The 25,354-nt window shown below is 40.3% G+C and overlaps 1 protein-coding gene across 1 annotated transcript in view; it reads left to right on the forward strand.

The window, feature by feature from the left end:
- LOC307024787 (matrix metalloproteinase-17-like) overlaps nt 1-18,024 on the forward strand; it is an 80,373-nt gene extending 62,349 nt beyond the window's left edge. The window contains exons 5-10 of the mRNA XM_079659185.1: nt 5,334-5,510; nt 6,472-6,574; nt 8,627-8,709; nt 9,343-9,495; nt 9,640-9,897; nt 15,997-18,024. Coding sequence (XP_079515311.1) covers nt 5,334-5,510; nt 6,472-6,574; nt 8,627-8,709; nt 9,343-9,495; nt 9,640-9,897; nt 15,997-16,307 — 1,085 coding nt within the window. The 3' untranslated portion in view covers nt 16,308-18,024. The remainder of the gene's footprint in view (nt 1-5,333; nt 5,511-6,471; nt 6,575-8,626; nt 8,710-9,342; nt 9,496-9,639; nt 9,898-15,996) is intronic.
- The last annotated feature ends 7,330 nt before the right edge of the window (nt 18,025-25,354 follow it).

Here is a 25,354-nt window from a genome sequence, read left to right on the forward strand (position 1 = left end):
AATGTCTCACTAAGGCATTTCTTAGAAAGTCCCAAAGTGCTATGCTATGAAAGGAAACAGTCGGTGTCGGGGAAAGCCTGATTTGAGAATCTTTTGAACTTCCCATCTCCATGCTCATCAAAACTTCTACATCTGAAACCAGAACGCTGACTGCATTTTGCAGCCAAGCTGTGCTTCTACCCTTTGTTCATGCTCCAGATTCTCTAATTAATATTTCATTTGTCAGAACCATGAATATAGCATACCGTGGCTTCAGACACAGGACACAGAGTACTGGCTTAAGCAGTGGTGGTTGTAATCACAAGCTTATTAGGAAACATAAAAGTCGTCCTTTCATTTCCAACAACTATAAATAAGCATTTACTCTAATGCGCCTCTGATACCCATTCCTTGTTTTTTTGAGCAATTAAAAAAAATGTATCAAAGATTTAAGTATACTATTTACTGATATTGATTGCAACTGATTATTTAATTATCTCATGGGGTGTCCACAACTACTTTGAACTTCTTATAGATATTGTAGTGGAAATAATGAGACAAGACCACTGTACCACAACATGATTCCTTTTGATATATGGCTCTAAAAAGTTGAAAGGAATGTGTTCCTATTAGACCTTGAAATAGCACTACACTTTGTCAACTAACTCTCCTCTAATGACAATCAATAAAACAGTGATTTGGAGACAATGGCACGGTGCTGAGATGTGCTGGGTTGTGGACACACTGTCTTTGCTGTTTCCCCTTTTTAAACTAAGCTAAATTAGCCAACTGATAATAACCCATGCAGATAATGCACTTATTTAATCAGATTCCAAGAAAAACTATTCATATATGTGCAGTACCAGCCTATTTTAGACAGATCATTCTTCATGATACATTCTGTTCATGATTGTGTCTAAAACCTCAGGCTGAGATTTAAGCTCCTCTGGGGGGTCACAGGGCTCACTGTGCTGTCCTGCTCCCCAGATGTGGAGCTTGAAGCTTGTCGCGGGGGTGTACAGTAGATGACACTGACGACACCAGCTGGCGAGTCTCTGATGCAGCCAGGACCTGTGGTCATCTCCATTCTTTTGGTTTAGCCCTGGTTAAGCTGTGAACCATATGTTCCAGCAGCTCAATCTTCTCCAATTAGAGCTCACAGCGCCAGGGGACGCTGCAGCCTCAGCTGCGGCAGGGGACGCTGGCATGATGCTGTCATGGTTTACAGAATCATCTGGGGTTTGGTTAATGGGAGCAGGGCAGGGACGCAGGGAGGGGTCAGAGGTGGGAACTGGTCTTGACCCCAATCTATCTCTCTTTCCAAAATCAATCCGTTCTTGGGAAATAATTAGGTTTCCGGTCGTGGTACGAAAGATAGTCACTTGGTTTGAAACACAACCTTCTGTAGGAGCGAGAGTGAAGAGATGCTGCCTTGTTTGCTGTTCTTGCCTTCAAGACATCATATTTTACACCAAAAAAAACATGATGTTCCCTCTTTGAAAGCCCTGCCCCTTGGGAGATGTATCATTTTCATACTAAAAGAAAGTCTACTAAAACGACAAATTCCGGACTGACCTCTTAGCCAAGGTTGTAGCTTGTTTCTATTTCAAATATTTTCTTCCTTTTGAATGAATTTCACTTGGAATGCACTATTAGCAATACATGACCTAATGCACCTATGATTCTAACTTTTCTTTTCAATATAGTTAGCTTCTGTTTTGAAATGTTCTGTTTCTTAAATGACATGGGATGCTTTTTTTATAATATTTTATAAAATATCATTAAATAATGATAGTGAATATGGCCAAAATAAACAATGTATGATCAAAACATAATTTTTGATTGATCTTCAGAAAGCCTTTCATTTTAAAATGTTGAGCAGCTTTAAAGAGATGATTGAACTTTTTACAATTTTAATTTGACACTGGGGCAGTTTTCTGGTTACTCTTATAATACTTAACCAAACAGTTGAGTAATACTTCCTACTATACGATTATTTAAATATATATTTTACCTACTATACGATTACTTAAATATATATTTTACCTACTATACGATTATTTAAATATATATGTTATCTTCATTCTATCTGTTGGCATGAGCTTTTCTCTCAGTTAGACCATACTGTACCTTATGCTTCCAGAGTCTGCTGGTCAGTTATAGAAAGAGGTCACATCCTTTCTTCTTCCTCAGAATTTACCAATTGATGGGTTCGAGCCTGATGTGCCTTCATATTTTATCGTAGATCATTGTTACTGAGCATGTATTATAGCAGCCATTCAGTCTGTTCAGTAGCTTAAAAGGCTGTCATTGGGATATATATATATATTTTTTTTAAATCCCCTGGAGCAGAGAGAGGAGCTGTGGATTATTGTTATTGATTAGTGCATCAGTGTTTCTTAGGGTCAAAAACACTAAACTCACAACTTAAAATGAAAGTGTTTAGTTTATGTAATAAAAGAGCTCAATGTGAAAAGTGACAGTAGATATAGATTAGTTGCAATTTGGTTCCAAAAAAAAAAAAAGAAGTTGTATATATATATATTTTTTAAAACACCTTGAATTTCAGGGGGGGCGCGGGGCTCCGTTGGCGGGGCACAGCGCCCCCTCCAAGACAATGCTAGGGGAAACACTGGAATATTATCTATCTGTTTACTAGTAGATGAGAAAATAAATTAATGATTTTATTTGGAAAACCATTATGTTTTCTTTCCCAAGTTGATTTTCCGAGTAGAACATGTCCCATTCAGTAAACATTTGTGTCAGGATTCTCAGACTTCCAAGTGAAATGTTCGATAACAAATAAATACAAGTTCAACAATCTGACAATTTTAGTTTCACTTCTTGTAACCTAGATGGAGTTCAATAAAATGTGGTAAATATTTAAAAACACGTAGGCCCATTTTTACCCTTTTCTCAACACCCTATTTCTTATATTTCCAAGGATTCAGCTTCATTCCCTCTCAGAAACATCAGGATCTGCGTCCAAATTGAGATTTATCCAGTAAGCGCTGGGTCTGAGCTGTGCTTGAGCATGGAATAAAAATCAAGCCTGCACTGTACTTTTCAATAATCTAGTATATATGGGTAATGGGGCCCTCTCTTTGAGGGTAACCAATGCAGGAAGGAAATAAGTGGGTCAACTGCAGCTGCAGATATTACCAGAATTGAGGGAGCTTGTGAAATACTTTCAGCCTCAGAAAAAAAGATCGACCGCACCAGCAAATCTTCTGCCTTAAGAACTCTTCCATTAAAATGGAGACCCCTTAATGATATACTTGGCCATTTGCACTATGCTAAACCCTCAGAATCAATGGGTGTCTCAGGTTTAATGAGTGCTCAGATGTTGACGGTAAAGCTCTCTCTCATCCTGGTGGGGGAACTGCTGAATCACCATCCTACATTAAAATGAATGTGTAGTTTCGTCCCATCACTTTAAACGCGTTATTTTCCTTTAAAGGTCCCATGTCATGGCCATTTCTACTAATCATAATTCCATTGTTGAGGTATACTAAAATAGATTCATACTGTGCAATTTTTTTTGCGAGCTGCTGCGAGCAGCAGACAGGCTTCCATGTCGGCGATACAGGAGAACAAGCGAAACTCATCCTGAGCACACACACACACACAGCCGAAGTAAAAACAATAAGTGTGGCTTGATGTTGAGTAAGAAAAAGGTTTTTAACGCCCGAAAAACGTTTACACATTTAAACAGTTGTGGTAGATACCTTGTTTGTTTTAAACATCATAAATACACAAACAACAATGAATACTTACAGGTTGTGTACCCGAATCTCCCGCTGGTCCAAACAAAGTAGGAACAGCATCGTTCTTCAGTGCCCTGAGCTGTACATATCCGTCATGAATCGCTGAAAGGTTTGGGAAGCTTTCGTGAAAGACTGGCAGAGGGTGTGGCCTCTGGGTATCTCTACGTAGCGATAACCCGGAAGAAAACATTGGAAAATGAGAAATCTCCAACGAGGCGTTTTGGGGAGGTCTTTTCTGTGTTCTGAGTTTTACTCGCTACAGGGTGTACTTTGGGGGTTTTCGACTCTGCAGACCGTTTACATGCATAAAAACCTTCATAACACACAAGGGGACGGGTAATAACCGGAAAAGCATGACATGGGACCTTTAAGACTTTGTTAAAAGCAACATGTATCTGAATTGATTTTTGAGTGGTAACGCAAGGTCACTACTACAAGGATTCACATTAAATCAAAAGGTAAGCCCTCGGCTGGTGTTGTGTCTGCCTCTTTCCTTCCCAATCCAAGTGCTGCAGGCTATGTTTGTAGCATTCTGGATAAAGTTATATCCAAGGTAGAGATACCCCAGAATTATATTTACTGTGCATCAAAGTTATGCAATATCTGACTGAAGGATACCCTGAGAATTATTCCTTTAGTTGCATTTCTGATGTTGCTCCTGTCTGCTCACTCTGAAGCTCTCTCTCACCCTCGTGTTCCTTCTCTCTGTGTCTCTGCCACAAAGGTCTGACTCCATGAGTCCCGTTCATCCCCCCAAATCTCTCCGCTCTGACTTTGTCCGTTGGCATTACGATTTTCGTTCCCGTCAACCCGACTGTAAATACGATGACATGCTACCTACTTTGTTCTGAGTCCCTGCTCTCACCCCCCTTCAATCCGTCCTTTGATCCACCTTCCCTCTCCGCGCCATGTGCTCCCGTAGATTAGAGTTGGCATTTGGTTTCCGAATTTCCCAGGTGTTGTAAGCACAAGTGCACGTCTCCAATTGTCCTTTTGTCTTCCAACAGAGCACAGCACTCAGATGTTCCCAAGTCGAGGCCAGCACAAGGTTAACTGAACGCAGACTTCAGCCGAGCCACCAAGGAACCCTAAGCTAGCTTGGCTCGACACGCTAGCTCTCACATATTTAGCAAATGTGAATCTCTTGAAACCCAGGTTTTGTCTTGCTTAGTAGAGCCAGACAAGTAGTTTTCGAGAGGCTTTCCCTTTTTTCTTTTTTAGTTGCACATCGAGGGAAATGTGCTTTAATAGCCTGCAGCCTCTTTAGGTGTCTTTCCGCACTCAGGTTTTGATTGGCAGCCCAAAGGCTCAGACAGTATTACCATAGTTATCTCACTGCGCCACATGCCTAACAGCACTCGCAGCCACCAGAGCCGTCTGTCACGCCTCTTAACTTGCAACCTATGGACTTCTCTCATGAAAGGGATAAACGCACAAGCAGGGGCTGTATTGGTTCTACAAAAGTCACAAACTTTAAGCAGCAAAGTGATCTCTCTAAGCTGAGATGCAACCTTTTCATTCAAAAGTGATTATTGATTACCTGACAATGATTTCTGTGTCCCTCATGTTTCTCTCCCTCTCCGTCAGACACTCATGGGATGGATCTGTTCGCGGTTGCAGTCCATGAGTTTGGTCACGCCATCGGCCTGGTCCACACCTCAGCCATAGAGTCCATCATGAGACCGTACTACCAGGGTCCTGTAGGAGACCCTCTGAAATACGACCTACCGTATGAAGACAAGGTCCGCGTCTGGCAGCTCTACGGTACGAGGGAACATCCAAATGCTGCTGCTGCTGCTGTGTGTGTGTGTGTGTGTGTGTGTGTGTGTGTGTGTGTGTGTGTGTGTGTGTGTGTGTGTGTGTGTGTGTGTGTGTGTGTGTGTGTGTGTGTGTGTGTGTGTGTGTGTGTGTGTGTGTGTGTGTGTGTGTGTGTGTGTGTGTGTGTGTGTGTGTGTGTGTGTGTGTGTGTGTGTGTGTGTGTGTGTGTGTGTGTGTGTGTGTGTGTGTGTGTGTGTGTGTGTGTGTGTCAAAGAGAGGAAGAGCAATTGCTCTGTGGAGCAAGGTTATAGATGAATGAAAACACAGATTGAGTTAATTGGACCTTTTTTTGTGGCATATGACCTTATCACATCATTGACTGATATAGAGAGCAGCAGTGTGTGCGGGAGAGAGACTAATGACCATGAAGACGAGAATGAAGTGCACCAAGCAACGCTGAAGGCCAGGACTGTGAAAGACGGAGATAAATTAAATTAAACCACAGAACAGACACTAAGACAAAGCCCAGAGCAGGAATTTCACAGTCTGAAAAGAAAAGCCAAGGGTTAAGTGCTTTAAACTTGTATTCTCTGTAATAGCCAGTAGGGGGCACTTAAAAATTACCCTACTTCTCACTTGATTCATGCCCGAAGCAAACATTATCCTGGCAAGTTTTGTTTGTTTCAAGTCATCTTCCATACAGTATGATGTTCATTATGTAAATGACGGTCCCATTTAGGGTAGATAGCCTATAAAACAGTATATGCTTTAGGGCTTGGCTACCACATTAGCTACTACAGTTTGTTTGGCCTGAATGCTATCCTTTTTTTTCCTATTAGAACTTTAACCTTTTTACAGTGTCTGTGATAATGCAGAATTTTCCAAAATACCCTCACAAGTTTGCAAAGCTACATTTAAATAAATTGCCTTGTGTTTAACATAGTCTTTAATCACCTATCCTCCCTAGGGGTCAGAGACTCGGTGTCCCACACAAACCGACCAGGCAACCCCTCCCAGACGGCTGAACCCCCTGTCCTGCTGGACCTCCCTGAAAACAGGTCCACTCTCCTGTAAGTAGAACATCTGGTTTCTTTTTAGCGATACACAACGAACTCCACCCCTCCTTGTTGTCAAACATCCATCAATCCATCACCCAACAGTAGATACAAAAACGTTATCGTCAACATTGACTGTTGGATTGACAGTTGGAGCAATCGACGGTCCAGTTGACGACTTCAGGTGTAGGTGGCACTATAGGAAAGGTGATGGGGTCCTTTTGAATTCAACAGCTTTAGACCATAAGCATCTATACAAAATGTAATTACAATTGTTTCAGATGTTTACAGTGTACAAGATATCTCACTGTGTACCTCTGTAAAGGCTTGGACTGACCCACATTCCCAGCAGTGGAGCCTGTCAGACTACACAGAACATGAACCATAAGCACATTTAGAGTGATGACCTGGATTCAGCTAAGAGTCTCTTGTTTGCAATTTTAAATCATTTTCCACATTCAGGTGCCAGGCCATCATACTACACTATCTCCTCTCACCTAGGAAATTTATTAAAAGTATTATCTTTATTATTATAGCTGGGACTGTCTGAATAAATCAACTTCACTGTCAAAACAATATCTAGCACATTTCTAAAACGGTTATGCACTAAACAACAAATCAAAATGATTTTGAGTTACCTTGGCAATGTACTAACTTTCTATATTTGGACATGTTAATTATTATCAAGCTTAAACAAAGGCTGGATGTCTTTCAAGTGAGTTAAGTAATTGTACTCTGAAAGTTAGTTTGTTTTAAAGAGTGGATCAAGAGAGGGCAGCTTGCTTAGGGAGCAATCAAACTTTCAAACTACACCAACAACAACAAACGTGTGATATCCTCCATAAACACTCTCATTTAAAGACAGCAGTTCTAAAAATACAAATATAAAAAAAGCCTATTTTCCTTTAATGGTGCCAGCCTTCCACTGCCCTCAATACTAATGTGTTTTACCTCCTCCATATGTTCATAATGTGCATTATAGCTGGGTTATCCTTGAAATGGGTCACAAATGTTGACTAAGCAGCGATGTGGTGTTAATAGAGCTCTGAATGGAGGTCTTTGTTAATAATGCAGAGTCTAGCTGACTCCCACTCACAGTGGCGGCCCTGTGGTGCTAATGGCTTCATCATTGGGAGGCCAACCACGTCGGTGCTTTAAATCACTTATTAGCCCAGCGGATAAATGCACTGGGGGACCTCAGCGTGTCAGCGCGATGGCATTTCACCCTAATTTTCAGACTGATTAATTGAAGGAAACACGTGGACATGCATGTATACATTCAAACTCTCTCGGCTTTGCAATTACCATATTTGTTTATGTATGCAAACAAACTGCATACCTTACAATAAGTGCACTTTTATTATGTTGTAACCCTTAAAAGACTTCTTGGCCTGGGTGATAGTCATTTGACAGGCTGTGTCCATGTGTAACATGGGTGTAATGGGCTGTGTTGATGTGAAATGTGGGTGTGATAACCGTGTAAAATTGGTGCAGTAAAAGTGTAATTGTGGGTGTAATAATAGTGTAACATGGGTATAGTAAGGGTTTAATTCGAGTGAGATAAGATAGGATATATAGGAATATACTACCCCAATCCATCAGAGATTCTTCCTCCCTCACAGCATTCAAAACATCACTCAAGACCCACCTGTTCAAAACTGCATTCAACCACTGACCACCCCCCTTCCCCCCTATTTTCTGTTTTGTTTATCTCTTTTTGTATTTCTTTGTCTTTTTTTTGTTGTCTTTTCTTAATTCTCTGTCAAAGCGTCTTTGAGTTTCATGAAAAGCGCTATAAAAGTCCCATGTATTATTATTATTATTATTATTATTATTATTAATAGGGGGATATAGGGTTGTAATCTGTGATATTGGTGTAATAGCAGTGTAATATAGGTGTAATGTTGACAATAGTAATCAATTAATTTTTCAAAATATTAACATGTGATTGCCCATTTAACGGTTAAAACAGGTAGGTGTGTATATATAGCCTCAAACACTCAAAGTTTAGATTGATGATATTTAATGTAATGTCCTTGTTTTTGTTGCATTACTTTCCTCTCCCAGGCTGACACAAGATGCCCCAGACAGATGTACCAGCCACTTCGATGCGGTGGCCCAAATTCGAGGGGAGGCCTTCTTTTTTAAAGGTATTCAGGCTTAAAAGGAAAGAGCAGACAAGGGACACTGATGGACAGACAGATGAATAGAAAGTGACATAGAGAGGGAAGAGAGAAAAGGAGGTGAACGTGGAGGAGATAAAGTGGTAGAGTCTGTGGGCTGGACAGAGTAGCGGCTCCAGCGATCGATAGAGAGCACACTCATGTGTGGCTCCCAGGGCCCCAATCACAGCTGTACTGTCATATATTCTGCAGGCCCTTAAGGGCTCAAGCTTTTGTTTGGTGCATACTTGTTATCTGCAGAGCTGAATATTGATCCATTTAGCTGATTGGCAGGAGTGGTAAGAGAGCTTTTATTAGCCAGAACACATTATATTGTAAATGATCTCCTAAAATGTAACGCTTCAGAATTAATTTTGGCTAAGGTTCCTGTTCCTTTAATTAGTTAAACCAAATGCATTCTTTACCAATACTATTTTCAAAAGTAATTATTGAAGATTCAGTTCTTCTTTTGCCCTGTGGATGTGAAGGAGGTAAAGGAATGTGTAAGATACTGCAGACACAGCACACTGTGTCCTAACTTAACACATTTTTTCTGTTAATAGACTCCCACTGGATATTGGGAAGAAGAACCAAGCTCTAACCTGTCCCCATCTGTTATAGGAAAGTACTTCTGGCGACTAACAAGAGAGAAGCACCTGGTGTCCCTGCGCCCTGCTCAGATCCATCGCTTCTGGAGGGGCCTCCCCCAAAATTTGGACAGTGTGGATGCTGTGTATGAGAGACCTGGGGACCATAAAATAGTTTTTTTCAAAGGTAAATAGCTCTATCTGGTATCAACTTCTTCTATTTGTCCGTGGTTTTAGTTGACTGACTAGGCTATACAACTTTGTAAATACATTCCAAATTATAAAGATAGTATTTCTCCTTTACATGTTGACCTGTGTCCACCCTCTTCAGGTCTAAAGTACTGGGTATTTAAGGATAATAACGTAGAGGAGGGCTACCCTCGTTCAATCAGTGACTTTGGCCTACCCTTGGAAGTAATAGATGCAGCCTTTGTTTGGCTACACAACGAGAAAACCTACTTCTTCAAGGACAACCTGTACTGGCGCTACGATGACCACCTGAGACGAATGGACCTGGGATACCCTAAAGACAGCTCGCTCTGGAAGGGGCTGCCGCCACAACTGGACGACGCCATAAGGTGGTCTGATGGTGAGTAGCCAAAATAATCTTTAGTAAAAAGAGTAAACATGGCATTGAATGCCACACAGTTCAGATGTTCATGCTCACAACCTAAATTGTTTTATTAGTTTTGGAACCAACCACAAACAGACATTTTCCTCGTCAGTGGAAAATGACTCTAAATGGGAACACAAGTCTATAAAGTCTTATATAGCTCTAAAGGGAACTTTGAAAAGGTATGGAACGGTACCGTCCCTCTCTCAATTTTAACTTTATATTGGAGGTACTTTTTTTTTAAATGTGCTTATTAAAACTGTTGGTGTGCAACATGGACATCATTTGGGCCCTCTGCCATAACTGGCACCTCCACTTTTAATGGCTACAAAGAAAGACTTGTTGTACATTTTCTGAGCTTAAATATTTATATTCATGACCTTATTAAACCCAAAGCTAACGTGTTATGATTATTTAAGAAATAAACTCATTAGGGAAGTATTTTGACATGCAAATAAACACACGTCCAAACAAAAACTCTCCAAGGCTCTTGGCAAATATGATGTGTACACAATAACTAATAACCGATGACCCATAACAATGGAGCTGTGGTTATGGAAAATGTAAGGTTCTTCTTTGGCCTTTAGGGAACAAGTTTCCAGACAACAAACTTTTTAGATTACAAACCCTGAGTCAGTCTACCAGAAGGAGGGTGTAGAACTGGCATCTCGGTTTGCCAACAACAGCCTTGACCTTTACACGGCAAACACGATGGCTGTTATGAATCCACAAGCCAGTCTCTCCTTATTAGACCATGCTGCAACAATGAGGTCAGTGGAGTCTGTCAAAAGCATTAAACTTGGATTACAAGATTCTGGTCTAATCCTAGCAGGAAGTCTAATAGAGAAGGTTTCACCTGAATGAACCTAAAGGCAATCATCGTCTATGACCAAAGTTTGTCAATAGAGCAGTCAGCTTATCTAAAAGGCCAGCAAGGCATCACAGTAAGAATGAAGCCAATGAAAGATAACGCCCATATTGAGCAGCCTTGCATTTCACAGATTGTGTATGTTTTCAGTGCATCCGTCCTCCCACTATCTGCCTCAGTTTACTTACACTATTTCCCTGCACCAATCCCTATCAGCCCTCCTATCAACCATGCACATACAGTATGCAATCCCTAATTTGAACTATTCAAACTCGTGTCATTTTTACTTGTTCACTCAATTTAGCGCTATCTATCATTTACTCATGCAGAAATGTATTTATATATACATGTATTTTTACACATCCGACTATTTCAAATGCAAGTGCGTAACAAAAGTATCTGTTAAGAAAAAGGTCACTATTTAAAATACATTAATGTTCATGTATTTTCATAGAAGTTTTAACATGTCCATTGCATTACGTCTTAGTTGCTGTAATTAAGGGAATGTCGCACAAGAGGGCGGTGCTGAGCTGGAGAGTGAGGTTCGGGTTCAAGTGAAGGAAGGTTTACAGGAACTAGGGTTGCCTCAATGTGTGAGGACGCAGTCACTATTAGTATGTACATCATTTAAATTGTAAGAATGAATCTGTTTTCCCATTATGCTGTTGTAACACTAAATGGGAAATGATTCATAAAAAGCATTTTGGTGTGTACACTGTCTTGTACATTTTACAAATGATTATTTGTAATGCGAAAGGTGTCACAAAACCCACAGTATCACCAGTCTCTGGTAGTTCCCCTCTTTTATGGAAATATATAACTTTGCTAACACTAACAAAATACTGTATATATGTATCATATATTAGTGAAGATTCCAGTTCTGCTTTTAACCTCCAATTTTTTTTATTATTATTATTAAAAAACCTAATTATGCTGAAAAAGCTAGACTCAGTACATGACTTTGCAAACAAGCTGTATTTAGTAGATTTGTGTTGTGTATGGGTGTGTGTTAGTGTCTGTGTTTGGTTGGCCTACATAACAAATAGAAAGAAGCATTTCCCAGAGCCAAACATAATCATTCAATTGAAATGATCATTTGTTTTAAGTGGAAAAAAAAATGCTAAATACAAATGATGCTGGAACTATTATAGTGCAACCATATGGCAGTACTTTAAATCCCTTTTTAGTAGTTCAGTTGCAAACTTTTCTCATCCTCTCTGTGCTGCGATCAGCGTTTGCATTTACTCCTTCTTAGCGTAGCTGGGAATAACAGGTGTTTTATCAGGCTCACAAGTGGTCTGTGCTTATCTCCACTTAAAGCCTGAACTGTTTGTTAAACTTCAAAATGTGAGCACCGTCCTCCTCACACGGGAGAGCATGCTGTTTTGCTGTTTTGCGGCCGATTGTGGCTCTCAGTGACTACGACCGACCAACACTACTATCTTTCTGAGAGTGCCCTACTAATCTGTTGTGGCTGAGTGCTCACGCATGAGAAATGTCTCACTCTGGCAGCACAGGCCCTGCGTTCTGTTCATATATTATAAAGCTGTATCGCACATGATTGTTAAATTCTGACCGTAACATACGGGAGACATGAGTGTTGCAAATTGGCTCATGTCCTTTATCACATATGGTCTATTACTGATACAGCGAGTAAATGTACCTTGAAAAAGTAAAAACTGATGACTTTTTAAATATGAATCAGGCAATTATTACATTACATTACCTTTCATTTAGCTAAGCGACCTACAATAAGTGCAATCAACCATGCACATAGAAACTAAAAAAAGCAAGAATCCTGCAGATATATTACATTTGATTAGCCAAAGCATTTTAAAAATTACCTAAGAAGTGAGTCTTTAATCTCATTGAATTTATTATGTATTTGTTGTTCAAGGACAAGGTGTAGTCGAAACAGGTGGGTTTTAAGTTTGCGGAAAAAAATGTGTAGACTTTCCTCTATCTCAATATTAATGATCAACACTTATCACGTATCGACACTTGTTAACAAAGCGTGAAGAGTATGAATGTTATTTGGGTCAAGCCACTATGTGACCTATTGAAAGCACTACATTTGCAGCCTAGTTACTGACGTAGGAGGAGTACATCAGCAGGATATAAATATCAGATCTCAGCTGTGACGCACATGCCTTTGTTCAAAGTAACAAGCTGAAGTGGTTAGGAGCAAGGAGTTCAATCGAGTAACAGAAACACGCATAGCATTTTCTTAAAGGTCAGTTTGTACATTGAAGTTATGTCTTTTGTAATTACCTCCATACAAATATAGTGTCATAACACAAGGTCAATATAAAAGGTACTCACAACCTAACAGAAAGCTCAAGGTGACATTCACACTCAACCATTTAACAACTGAAACACCAATTAAATGCATTAGCTCATACGCTTATTTCGTTTATATCATTTAATTAGTGTGTGTGTTGATCCATGTGTCATCGCCCCCCCCCCCCCCCCCTCCCCTCTCTCTCTGAACTCCTTCGTTCTCTGGCTAGCTTTATAGGAAGAGGTGGGGTAATGTGATCATTATTGGAGCATGTCACGCCTTAATCTGCCATGTCAGTAATCTTTACCCACTATGTGCATCTGTTCCTGTAAAGCATGCCTGTCCTTTAATTCCTATACAATGCCTATAATGGTTTCTTTAAAGCCTAAGCGTAAACGTGCGAGTGAAAATGTGCCGGAGCATTAGCATGACATTACCCATTATGGGGAGTGATTATTAAGTGCTGAAACATGAATTGCAATAAATACATAGAAAATAAAGTAAACAACCATTTATCTTCCACTTTTCATTTAAAACATATTTTTGAAAGTTTTAATTGAGGGTTTCTCTCACATTTAAACTTCAACAACAATCAATAAAACTGTGATATTTAGACTCACTGGGAGAAAGCCTGATTTAATTACGGTATGACCTGTGGAGGGTAATAATATTAGACTTAATGAGTCACGAAATATGAAGTTAATAAATAAGGCAGCTTTTATACTGTCAATGAAATAAATTAACAGTAATGCACACCAAGGCTATTTTCACACCAATTTTGAAATGCTTTGAGAATACAAAGAAAATCAATTTAGCTTCATTGTGTGTGGATAAATTACACATGTTCTGTAAACCTGAGTCAGCTTTATTACCCAGTAGGTTCACACAAGGAATTTGGTTCGGTGTATGTGGTGCATACATAAACATAAGTTGTTATATATACCACACTTTAACAGTAAAGATAACATCTCCCATTATCACAAGCGACGTTATGAAGTGATTAAAGTCCGTCTTTTGTTGTTGTTTTGATTAAGAGCAACAGAAAAGACATACTCTACATCAGGGGTGCCCATTACGTCGATCGCGATCGACCGGTCGATCGCAAAGGTAGTGTGGGTAGATCGCATGGCATGGAAAAAAAAAAATATATATATTTTTTTTTTTTAATTATAAGTTAGCCTATAATCCATCCTTACTATGGCATTTGCCACTTGATTGACATACAGGTAAGCCAGTCTGAGTTGTATTGTGCCATACAGGTTCATGCAGTTTCGAGGGGGCCTCACCTCCTCATCTGAAGCGCAAATGTGGCGCACTATTATGTGCTTTATTTACTCCAATAGCACCCTCCCCCCCCCCCCCCCCTCGCGCTCGCGACACAGATTGGGCAGGGGCGGCCCTGTAGGTAGATCTTTTGGGCTTGGTCATTTTAAAAGTAGCTCCCAAGCTGAAAAAGTGTGGGCACCCCTGCTCTACATTAAGACTTTGACATGAACTAGCTGTCGATCCACACATTATAATTGAGGTCCTTGGCATCTGAATGCAACACATGCAACTTTATTTGTGTCCCCTTCTATAATGGATTAAAGTTACAGAGGTTATTAGGCTTGTTATGGGCAAATGTACTTTACCTGAGACCGAAAATGGTAAAAAAACATGTTGTGATATAACTCTATGATTAGCGGGTATTAATTCAATTTTATGACTTGACAGTAAAGTGAACATATTGACTCGTCTGTGGCATTTCCTTTGACTCGACAAGGATGTTAGATCTGGAGTCCGTCCCCTACTGCTGCATCGAGAAAGGTTACCTGCTGTTCCAAAGCAATTACAATAGGTCAGATGCTGAGGACATATTGTTTTCCCCTGGGAGTTAATAGTGTTTACTTTCAACAGAGTCTTAGAAAGCAAATCCCCTCCAAGAAGTGTTTCCACCAGTTGGCTGTACAGAGTAGGCTTAGATAAAACACTTGTAGGTCTTTAGAATTGGCGCAAAAACATGTAATTAGCAGGAGGTACTCAGGCCTTATTTCAGACTACTCAGACAGGCAACACCGCCTTTCCCCTGCAGCGACTCCCAGCTCAACGTGTGGAGGCTCTTTTTTTTCCGGTCAGGTGTTTAGAGGTCTGTGTTGTGTCTGTGTAAGCTTTTGCCAGCCACAGAGGTCCTGCTCCAAGCTCTTTGATGTGTGTGAGTGTGAGAACAGGCCAACATAGAAAGAGAGGACAGTCCCAATAAAATACCCAATTATATGAAAAGACACACAAATGCATGTATATAAACAAGCAATTTCACATATAAACACACCTTTGTGAGGGAGCATGGACGAATATCAAAGCCTTTACCTGCTGTTAAGCTGCTTTCATAAGCCTAGGATAAAGGGAACAATGAGATACAGGGAAGAGGGGAGACGTGGTGGAGACAGCTGGTCGTGAACAGTGAGTGAGAACAGTGTTATGTACCGAAAGAGGTCTTTGAGAAAGCACAGGTTGAAGAGATGAATAGGAAATATGCTGCAAGCAGGAGAGAACTGTTACTCTGTTGCAATAATAGGATATAGGAAGCAGCTAGAGAACATCCATTGTATTTGTTATACATTGGTTTTTCTCAATTATCTTGCTAATATATTTGTTTTCTGCATTTTAAAGGTCCCCTATTATGCAAATTCCACTTTTTCATGTCTTTAATATACATAAACATGTGTCCCCTCTGTGTAAAGAGATTCTGAAAGTTTCAGGAAAAAAGATTCTCTCTCTTTTTGTCCTGATCCATTTGTATAAAAACCTGTCTGAAAATGAGCTGATCAGATTTTGGCCACTTTATGATGTCATAACGGTTTTTTGGCTTGTGTAACCATTAGCCAATCACCAACAAGATAACACCAAAACACAGACTAATTCCAACACTGTGCCTTTCTCTCTGAAGGCTCGTCCTATTTCTTCAAGGGGAAGGAGTACTGGAAAGTGCCGAGCAGCGACATGGAGGCGGAGGCAGGATACCCCCGCTCCATCGCCAAAGACTGGCTGCTGTGCACCGAGATGCAGGCAGACTCTCCGGACACGGAGACGAGACTCAACGTGCAGCATCAGCCGGACCACGCGGAGAACGGGTTCGAGGTGTGTTCCTGCACCTCGGACTCCGCCTCCCCTTTAGGCGCCCGCCCCTCCCCCTCCCCCCTGTGGCTGCTGCCCCCCCTCTGGACGCTCTCGCTGGCCCTCCGCTCTGAACTGCTATGATGCCAAAGCATGGGACGAGGTTCCTGAGCTGGGTGCAAAAAAACAGTCGGTTTGGTGGAGGGCCAGTCGGGACTCATTCTGAATACAAACTGGAATTTATAAATATCAATTGGTAGGTTTTGGTATTATTTTCGCTGTTATTTATTTCACATGCTATTTGATGGTCATTTAAAGCGCCTTTCGGTATGGGTAGTAGGCTACATACAGTTATCATATAATCATACTATAGCCTATCTAGTAGACATCAATCCACTGACAGTGACAATGCTAATACCGTGGTAAACAACTTTAGTTACACAGAACCACTCTTATTTTATTCTTAAATGGCTGTTGCATCATCGCAAGGAAGCTAATCCAATAGGATCGTTCAGAATGACTGTTTTCATGTAAAGCAAGTTTACAGCACTATTGAATGGCTACCTGGGATGTGGATTTCAAACAGTTGAAGAGTATCCTGAGATGGTAAAAGGTGGACAGTGGAGATATTTAAAAGTTTACCTTTCAGGAATAGTTGGACAATTTGGGGAAATGTATTATTCTTATTATTTAGTTAGAAGAAAATATCCATTCTAGTCTCACGTCTGTCAGGTTCATATTTAGCTATCTCGTAGATGGTTAGCTTATCTTAGCAATAATGCTTAAATCAGTGAAGAAACAAATAAGCTAAAGGCTAAGCCATGCTAGTTTGTTTCCTGCTATCAGTCTCTATGCTAAGCTAAGCTAACCAGGTCCTCGCTGTAGCCTTATATATACCTTACATATGTGAACATTTCACATATTTCCTCATGTAACTCCAAAAAAGACATTTCAAACCATTTCTTTAAATACTCACTGGCCAGTAGAACTTTCTGCCAGGCTGTTTACGGCCTTTTAACATTTTTTTACCAATCAAATAATCATTTTTAGGTCGGTTACAGGTAATGTTACAGTTCTCACCATGCCCAACCCCTATAGGGAGAAATACACAGTACTTTAACTCAGCTTGACAGGACAAAACTGCCTGCAAAGCTCAAACCAGGGTAAAAAAAATGACATCGGGGATAATGAAAATATATTTGGATGGGTGACTGACAGGTGAAAAGTACCCAGAAATGCAGTGGAGATAGTTTACAAGTTAATGATCCCACGGGGGTTTGTCAGGAAGAGAAAATAAATGGCATGCTGGGATGTCGACAGGTAGATGGATAGCATACTGTACACAGGTAGATAGGGGAATACCATCGAGTACAGCAACACGAAGAAAAAAAGGGCAGCGTAGGACAAATGTAGACTCTGGATAAGACAGAATGTTAAAATGGAGTTTCTTAGTGTCGCTTCACGCAATTATCCTAGCTTAACTCCCTTACCTGTTCTACCACGCTCTTTGATGAACCACTGCTCATCCATCAGAAGCATTCCCTGCCACCACAGAGGCAGCATTAGTTTTGTTGTATTTTTTTATAAATATAGACGGATTGTGATTCCATCTTGCTTCAGTCAGATTTAGTTTCTCTCATCAATCAAAGCTCCATCTCAGAAACGTCATTAGCAAACCTCACCGGATAGCAACTGGATTTATTCTTGCTGATATATTTACCTACAATTTAAATATAGACACAGATATATTTGAGTTGAGACGTCCCCATGGTTACTTCAAAGCCGCTGGGGACTGTGTATATTTCAAGGTGTGTTTTCTAATGTAAAATATTTTTGTAGGAAAATAAAAGAATATCAATGACTTTGTACGCATACCGACTGTTTTCGAGTACTGAGCGTTGCTGCTGTGCGGGTGTGAGTGTGTAATTATTTAGTGTTATTGAAAAGGAGCCCGGCCTTGCTGACAGATGAGGGCAACATGACAGCTTGCTGACACCAACTGGGAGCCGCTCTCCATCTCTCTGATGTTCTTGCTCTTGTAACGGTCACTGCTGTTCATCAGGAATGCAAATCACCTCACGTCAACCACACCACACTGAGCGGCTATATGGACAGATTGGCTGGCAGAGTTTTATATACTGTATATACACTCCTCTTTTCAGGGATGTTAATCAAGCAAGAGGCTACTGATGAATATTCACGTTTTTACGGTAAAATAAGGTTTCCAAAGGAATATTAGTTTTTAAGACAACCATTAAATATCACACATCTACACATGTATCCCTTCCCCAGCCCCAAGAACAGACCTGAAAAACATGTACATGGGCAAAGGACATTTTCTGGAGTAAAACAAAAAAGAGAGTAGCTGGTAGTCTGACAATATACAATTTAATGGAAAAGGTAACAAAAATAAAATAAATACATATAGTGGTAGTAATGTTGATATATGAATAATAGTGATAAGAATAATAATTCTTGAATATTTGCTTGGAAATATTTGCCCTAGACTTCTGCTCTCAGACATATTACCAAAACCAATGATACTCCAATGCAGAGGCAATATTGTAATATAAAACATTATTTTATATATTTATATATGTATGTTTAAATAGTCTTAAAGTTGCCCCTTTGAGGGCAACCATAATGCTGATGTGGCCTGCTATGAAATTGAGTTTGCCCCCCCTACCATACCTTAATGAACCTACTACTTGAGCCACAGACTGAGTAGTGGAGCCTTGGTTGGAGTCAGGCATGTATCATCCTCTGCAGTGGTGCCAAAGAGTGCAACGAGAGCGTTAGGGTCCAGGTTTTGGTATGGAAAATGTCCTTGCAATATTTATCTAGGCTAGGAGGGAAGCCTTGTTTATTTTACATCTCTCACAGTAAGGGCTTACATCTGGGTAGATCCAGAACAATTTGGCTTTAGACATTTGAGCTATGTGAACAACTTTAAACTGTAGCAAACAATGACGGGCACAGATGGATGTATAATTAATCAGTTTGAAGATGGTCAAATAAGGTTTAAAAGAACAAACCTGCATGCTATTACCCTCCGGCTTGATTGTTTATTCTTCTGTTTTCTATTCTGCATCACAAGCACAAACATATTAGTATCTCTTTCATTTGAATGTGTTAAACTACTTTGTGCTCTTCATTGCATCTTTTCAAGACCTTGTAATTTATCATGTTAGTTTACAATGAATCCATTGTTATTCCGCGGTGGCTCCCCCTTTGTCCCGCCTTGCATACCGGGGGACACCACTGAGAGTGTACATTTTTCTTTCCCTCCTCTTGACACACTCGAGTGGTGTTAATTAACTGGTGTGACTTGGGGGCCAACGGGAGACATCCTGCTCTCCGGGGGCTGATTCAGAGTGACGGGTCACAAATCAGCAGTTTGTCTATGCTACCGCCTAAACCAAATCAAATTGTTCCAATTAACAATCGAAGGTATTTAACAGTTATTTGCTCCTGAAACTGTAATGAGCATGTAATCAAATTGTACTTTTTAATTGAACATTAACATGTTTTTAATATCCTTATTTTCAATAAGAACTGCACAGGTACTGAATTTAATTAAACCATCACAACATAACTAGGTCTTGATTGTCAATGCTGTCTTAAAGTGAGAAAAACGTCCATGCCGGGAGGTCTGCATCATTAAAATGAAGAACTCTCCGTCTCCTTTTGTGTGTTTTAGGGCTTACAGCTAAATCCTAACTGAAGACAAACAAAACCAATAATATATAACTGTTTTTTTCTGATTGTGGTACATGAACTTAAAAATAAAGTGAGCCGTAATCATTGTATACAAATAGCATATGGGGTGAACCCTAGAAAGCACTGGAAGAGCTGTGGTGATGAAGTGGATTTTAGCATGAGGTATAAAGAAAATTGCAAAAAACTAGAATAATTTAAAGAGAAGAGGCAAACAGAGAGTTGTAAAAAGCACTTGAGTGCTATGTGTAACATCTGGAGTGAAGTAAATACATTTCAAAAAGATTGTTAAGGGAAGAAAGGTTTTCAACCATTTGTATGTAATGTTGCTAGCCCCTTCTCAGACAGATGCCAAACTCACAAACTTAACACCACTAGTCTGTGCAGAGGAAGTGCCAATATGTCCCTGTGTGTGTGTCCATGCATCGAAGTACAACTATTCAGTCGCTCTGCTCTCAGCTCTGAGTTGATGCAGAGGGTCGGCAGAAGAAGTGGATTCTAGCTTCCACGGAGAGAGAATCATCCGTCAGATTTGTGAGACAAGGCTCTGGCAGCCCTCTGCCGTCACATGCCTGAAAAGGTCATATTGAATTCAACTCTTGCTCAAATAAGTGTAAGGAAATTGACAGGAAGGAAGGGTGTAACCGATCACGTCTACTTGGAACAAAGTTTGAGCAAAAGCATAATCTCGTCATTTTCTGATGGGACAGGGAGACATTTGATGGAAGACATGTGGACCTGCAAAAATGAAAGACATAGAGTATAAGTATAATGTATAAAGCTATAATGACATGTGTATTCAAAGCACAACCATTCAAGTATATTAGCTATAGAGCTGTCAAAATGTAAAGAATATTGATGTATCCTCCATTTTAGTTTTGATACCCTACACCTAATATCAGTGTGTTCATCAATATTCTGCTGAAGTAGAGCGGACACCCTTGATCTTATTATGGCAAAGTGAGCAACAGAATACAAAAACAAGAGCAAAGCACAGGTCAGATGATGAGAGCAGAGACTCAGTCTGGCCGTTCTCTGGTGAGGAAAACTGACACTTTTTATCAGGTGATGACTGTGAAATGCCCCAGAGGCCTTCAATCCGTTTGAGATAAAACACCAACTCCCAACTTTCTAAAGCCTTCCGTTCTCATTTATTTTCCAACAAGTCACAAGTAGAACGTGCCTCATCAGCCGTGCATAACGAAGGAGGTTACTAAAGTTTCTCTATGCATGGGGCTTGAGGGCAAATCACACCAAGCATTGCTGAAGTTACCAAATGTACACTTTTCTGCAGCGATGATGCATATTTTCAACATGGGTCAAGGTCACAGAAGTCAAAGCGACCTGTTTCTGATTGGTTGCTGATTCATTCTACTGGTAGGCTATCCACAACTTTAAGTCTGACCTAACAGTGCAGAATTAAACCCCCCAAAGTGAATTGATCTTGGGGCGACCATCACCTATTTCCTTGGACATTGGCATTCTGCCACAAGTCACACTTCGCCCCTCTTCTTGTGTAGTTAGCTGCTACTAGCATTTCACATTCTGCAGTTGGTGGATCATGAAGTTGCTGGGGTTAGGAACATGTTACTCAGTCCACATACAGTCTTTAATTATATTCTAGGTTTATGGCGAATACAAATGATAAGTAATTTAAAAACGTTTATCAGGGTGTTCCTTTACTTAGCAGCTCTTTATTTAACTGGTCTGTAATAAATCAACAACGATACATTTAAAGACGTGTGTTTCCACTGAGAGTTAGAGCTGCTTGATGTTTTAGAAAATCTTTAAATCCAGTCTATGAATACCAAAGTCTCCCCTGAGTCCTTGGCGCCCTCAGTTGTAATAGAGTGTATTGAATTTCCCTCCGCTTTGTGGTTTAATTATCTGGCTTGACCTATTGGCGAAGATCACACGCTGGAGTATAGCAATGGAGCATGCAGACAAAACAATTATGCTGATCAAGTCTTTAAAGTTCATAAAGATGGAAGTGCTGAGATGGGTTGGAAAAAGCAGTGACCTTCATGGCAAGATCCGTAGCTATCCATCTACGAGAAAAGATTGGCCACCATTGAGCTGTGCAACATTTTAACCAAGTGGTATATAGCTTGGTGTTAGGCTGAAAATATGAGCAGGGCACAGTGCCATACCACTCAATATTAGCTAAGTGGAAAGGAGTGTCCTTGAAGGAGGCAGCTGCCCTCTAGCCTCGGTCAAGGAGATGAAGTTCCTCATAGGAAAAAATATATAAAATGTGAAGAGAAACACAGAAAAGGGCTATACAGTATAGCATATGTGTAGAAAAAGAGCTTATGTTTGCACATCAGATGTTGGTATTGATTTGTTCACAAAAGAAAAAGTGAACAGACGACAGAAGAAGTATTCTTTCAGAAGACAACACAATTTTTCTCAACAGGTAGGAATTGTGTTGACTGTCAATCAATCATGCCATTGCTCGATTCAAACACCATCTCCTACTTTTAACAAAAAGAAAATATAAATCCTACATTGTTGATCAAACTTTGTTGGGACCATGATTTTTCCAGAGATATTAGATATATTGATATACAGCAAAAAGTAAGTAGAACAAAGGGAAAAATGTCTGATTGGGCTTTTGCAAGAAGTTATTGCCTAATTTAAAATCTATTTAAGCAAATGGGAAGACATTACTTTGTGTGCGTAAAAGGTTTATGTGCATTGTCCTTGAGAAATCACAAGTGGTCAAACATCATTAAATGCATTACACAGTTTGCCTTGACAAAACAGACCTTTATGACCTTGAATGGACGTGATCAGCTATACAGACACTATGATGATGATTCTTTAGTGTCAAACTTTTATTTAACAACTTACATTAGGTTTGTATGTGCAAGTATATCGGGACACTGCTGGCTAAGGTGTCTTCTCTCTAACTAGAGTGAATACCTTAAGGCTTTCGTACCAACTGTCACCAGCACGGAGACCCTAATGTGGTCCATGAAGCACCGATCGATCATTTTGACTGAACCACAGAGCAGAGCTAAAATATTAACACCCAGAGCCAAACCCATGCTGAGTGGACATGCTGCTAGGCAGCTCACAGCAAAATACACCAACTGCCCTATTTAGTCAAACTTTTTGACACAGTGAAACACACTGAAGTGTAGTAGGAAACTCATTTAACAACTGTCGGTTGTTAGCAGGTGCAGGAGCTGGATACTTGGCTCAGGAAAACCACTATTCCTGATCGATGCCAGCCATCACCAGTATAGTAAGTGCTGCACCAGTACTATATAATAACTGTCTGACATTGAACTTGTAATCAACTGAGATACAATAGCTCTTTAATACCAGAGTGGCTGAGTGGGATGTGATCTTACCGCCTCCCACGAGTGTCAAAACAGCTAAAAATATCATTCATAAATAACTTGAATTGTGAGAAAATGTGTCCAGGTAAACTGTATTTCATGATTCATTTTAATGATACTGTCACCAATAACATTACATGCCCTGAGTGGTTATCGTTGTATATCAAATGTTGAAGGAACAGTCATACTAAAGACCGAGAACAAATATTACATTATGACTTAATGAACTGTTTCCCTGACATTCTCAAACCAGTGCTTAAAAATGATGAACAACCTGATCACAGTACCATAGAGAGACACTCTGTTGTATTGCAGTCCTCTACCGCCCTCCTCTGGTACTTACAGAATGGAGTGGATTCAAAGAAGAAAGATTATTTAAATATATACAATTTATAAAATGCTGTTACAAGGACGTGTTATGTAAAGAAACATACATATAATCAATGGTCACCCTATACCTCACTGATGGTATAGATGTCATTTGGTTGTGTGCAGGGGCGGACTGGCCATTGGGAATACCGGGAGTTTTCCCGGTGGGCCAGTGCTGTGCGTGGGCCGGAGGGCCAAAAAAAAAAAATTGTATTCTTATCACCATTATTCATATATCAACATTAGTACCACTATTTGTATTTAAATCCTCCCGGCCCACATTTGTCAGTGTTCCGGCCACTCCCTTTTTTTTTTTTGCTTACCTAAATCCTACCGGCCCACATTTGTAAGTGTTCCGGCCACTCCCTGGAGTGTGTGCACCAGATTGATGCATTTAACTTCAACATTTAAAAAAAAAAATCTTCCCGGGGGGGCATGCCCCCGGACGCCCCTAGAGGAGGTTAGGTCCACCAACTGCCCACACCCCCTGTTAAATTGTCTCACCCACATTGAGGATGCTTCCTACGCCCATGTTTTATTCCATGTGTCAAGTCAGGCAAATTGGGTCCAAATGTTATTGCATCAATGATCTGTTAACATTAAAATCACTAAATATATGCTGTAACTATTTTTGCTCTAGGCAACTCAAGGGCTCAGGTAATGTGATTGTGTGTGTAGACGGTGGAAGCAGGGAGAGGCATACACGTACCTTGATCCCTGCCGAGTCGACACACAACTGTTGATTGGTGTCAGTGTCAAAACAACTTTTTAGGAGCAATGCGCTCATAGATGTCGCGCATATATCTTCCTACTCTTTTCCCTCACCCTATCCTAAGCGAGTGAGTGTACGTAGACACGTTGTGCCTCTCCACCTCTGTTCCTTACTTCTTACTTGCTACCCCTTTATCTCAATCTATCCTAAGGGAGTGCATGTACGTAGACACTTGTGCCTCTCCACCTCTGTTCCTTACTTCTTACTTGCTACTCTTTTCCCTCACCCTATCCTAAGGGAGTGCATGTACGTAGACACATTAGTTTTGCTCCTATAGGCTTAGACTGTCGGGGGACACCTTACTTCTTTCTTCCTTCTGTCTGTCTGTACCTGTGTACTCTCATGTTCCGAATAACCCAGCTTCCCCCAAATTTCTTTTTGGTGTCTATCTGCAATCCTGAGTCGTGGCTGATCCTGTTGCTTCGGTCCTGGATCCTGAGTCATGTGTCCTGGATCCTGAATCCAGAGTCCTAACCCTTTTTCCTTGTACGATTTGAGGGTCTAAGGACAGAGGGTGTCGTATTGTCATACTGATATTCTTTACAAACTGTGAAGTCCACTGAGACAAATGTAACATTTGTGATATTGGGCTATATAAATAAACATTGATTGATTGATATAATCAACTGCACAAGGCTATGAAATGTACGCTGGAATCATGTGATTTAAATTCATTCCTTTTTTGTTGGAATTGTGAGCAAATGTGTCATATGCACTGAACTGTGAAATGACTTACTTCTAAGGATGCTAAATACGTTTTTTCAGAAATGCATGAACCCATTCAATCTCATACAAATGAAAAATTCTAAGGGAAATATACAAATAATGGGACTGAAGGTCTGGTGTTGAACACTGGTCTGGTGCTGCTCCACAGCCAATGATGATTATGATGATGATTATAATAGTCCTTTTCTCCAACTAGTGGTGAGTTAAATACTAAATTTGTTGTGAGAGCACCATAAAAAAGGTACATAAAGGGACTATGA

This window comes from Notothenia rossii, assembly GCF_949606895.1.
Source record: "Notothenia rossii genome assembly, chromosome: 11".
Taxonomy (NCBI): Eukaryota; Metazoa; Chordata; class Actinopteri; order Perciformes; family Nototheniidae; genus Notothenia; species Notothenia rossii.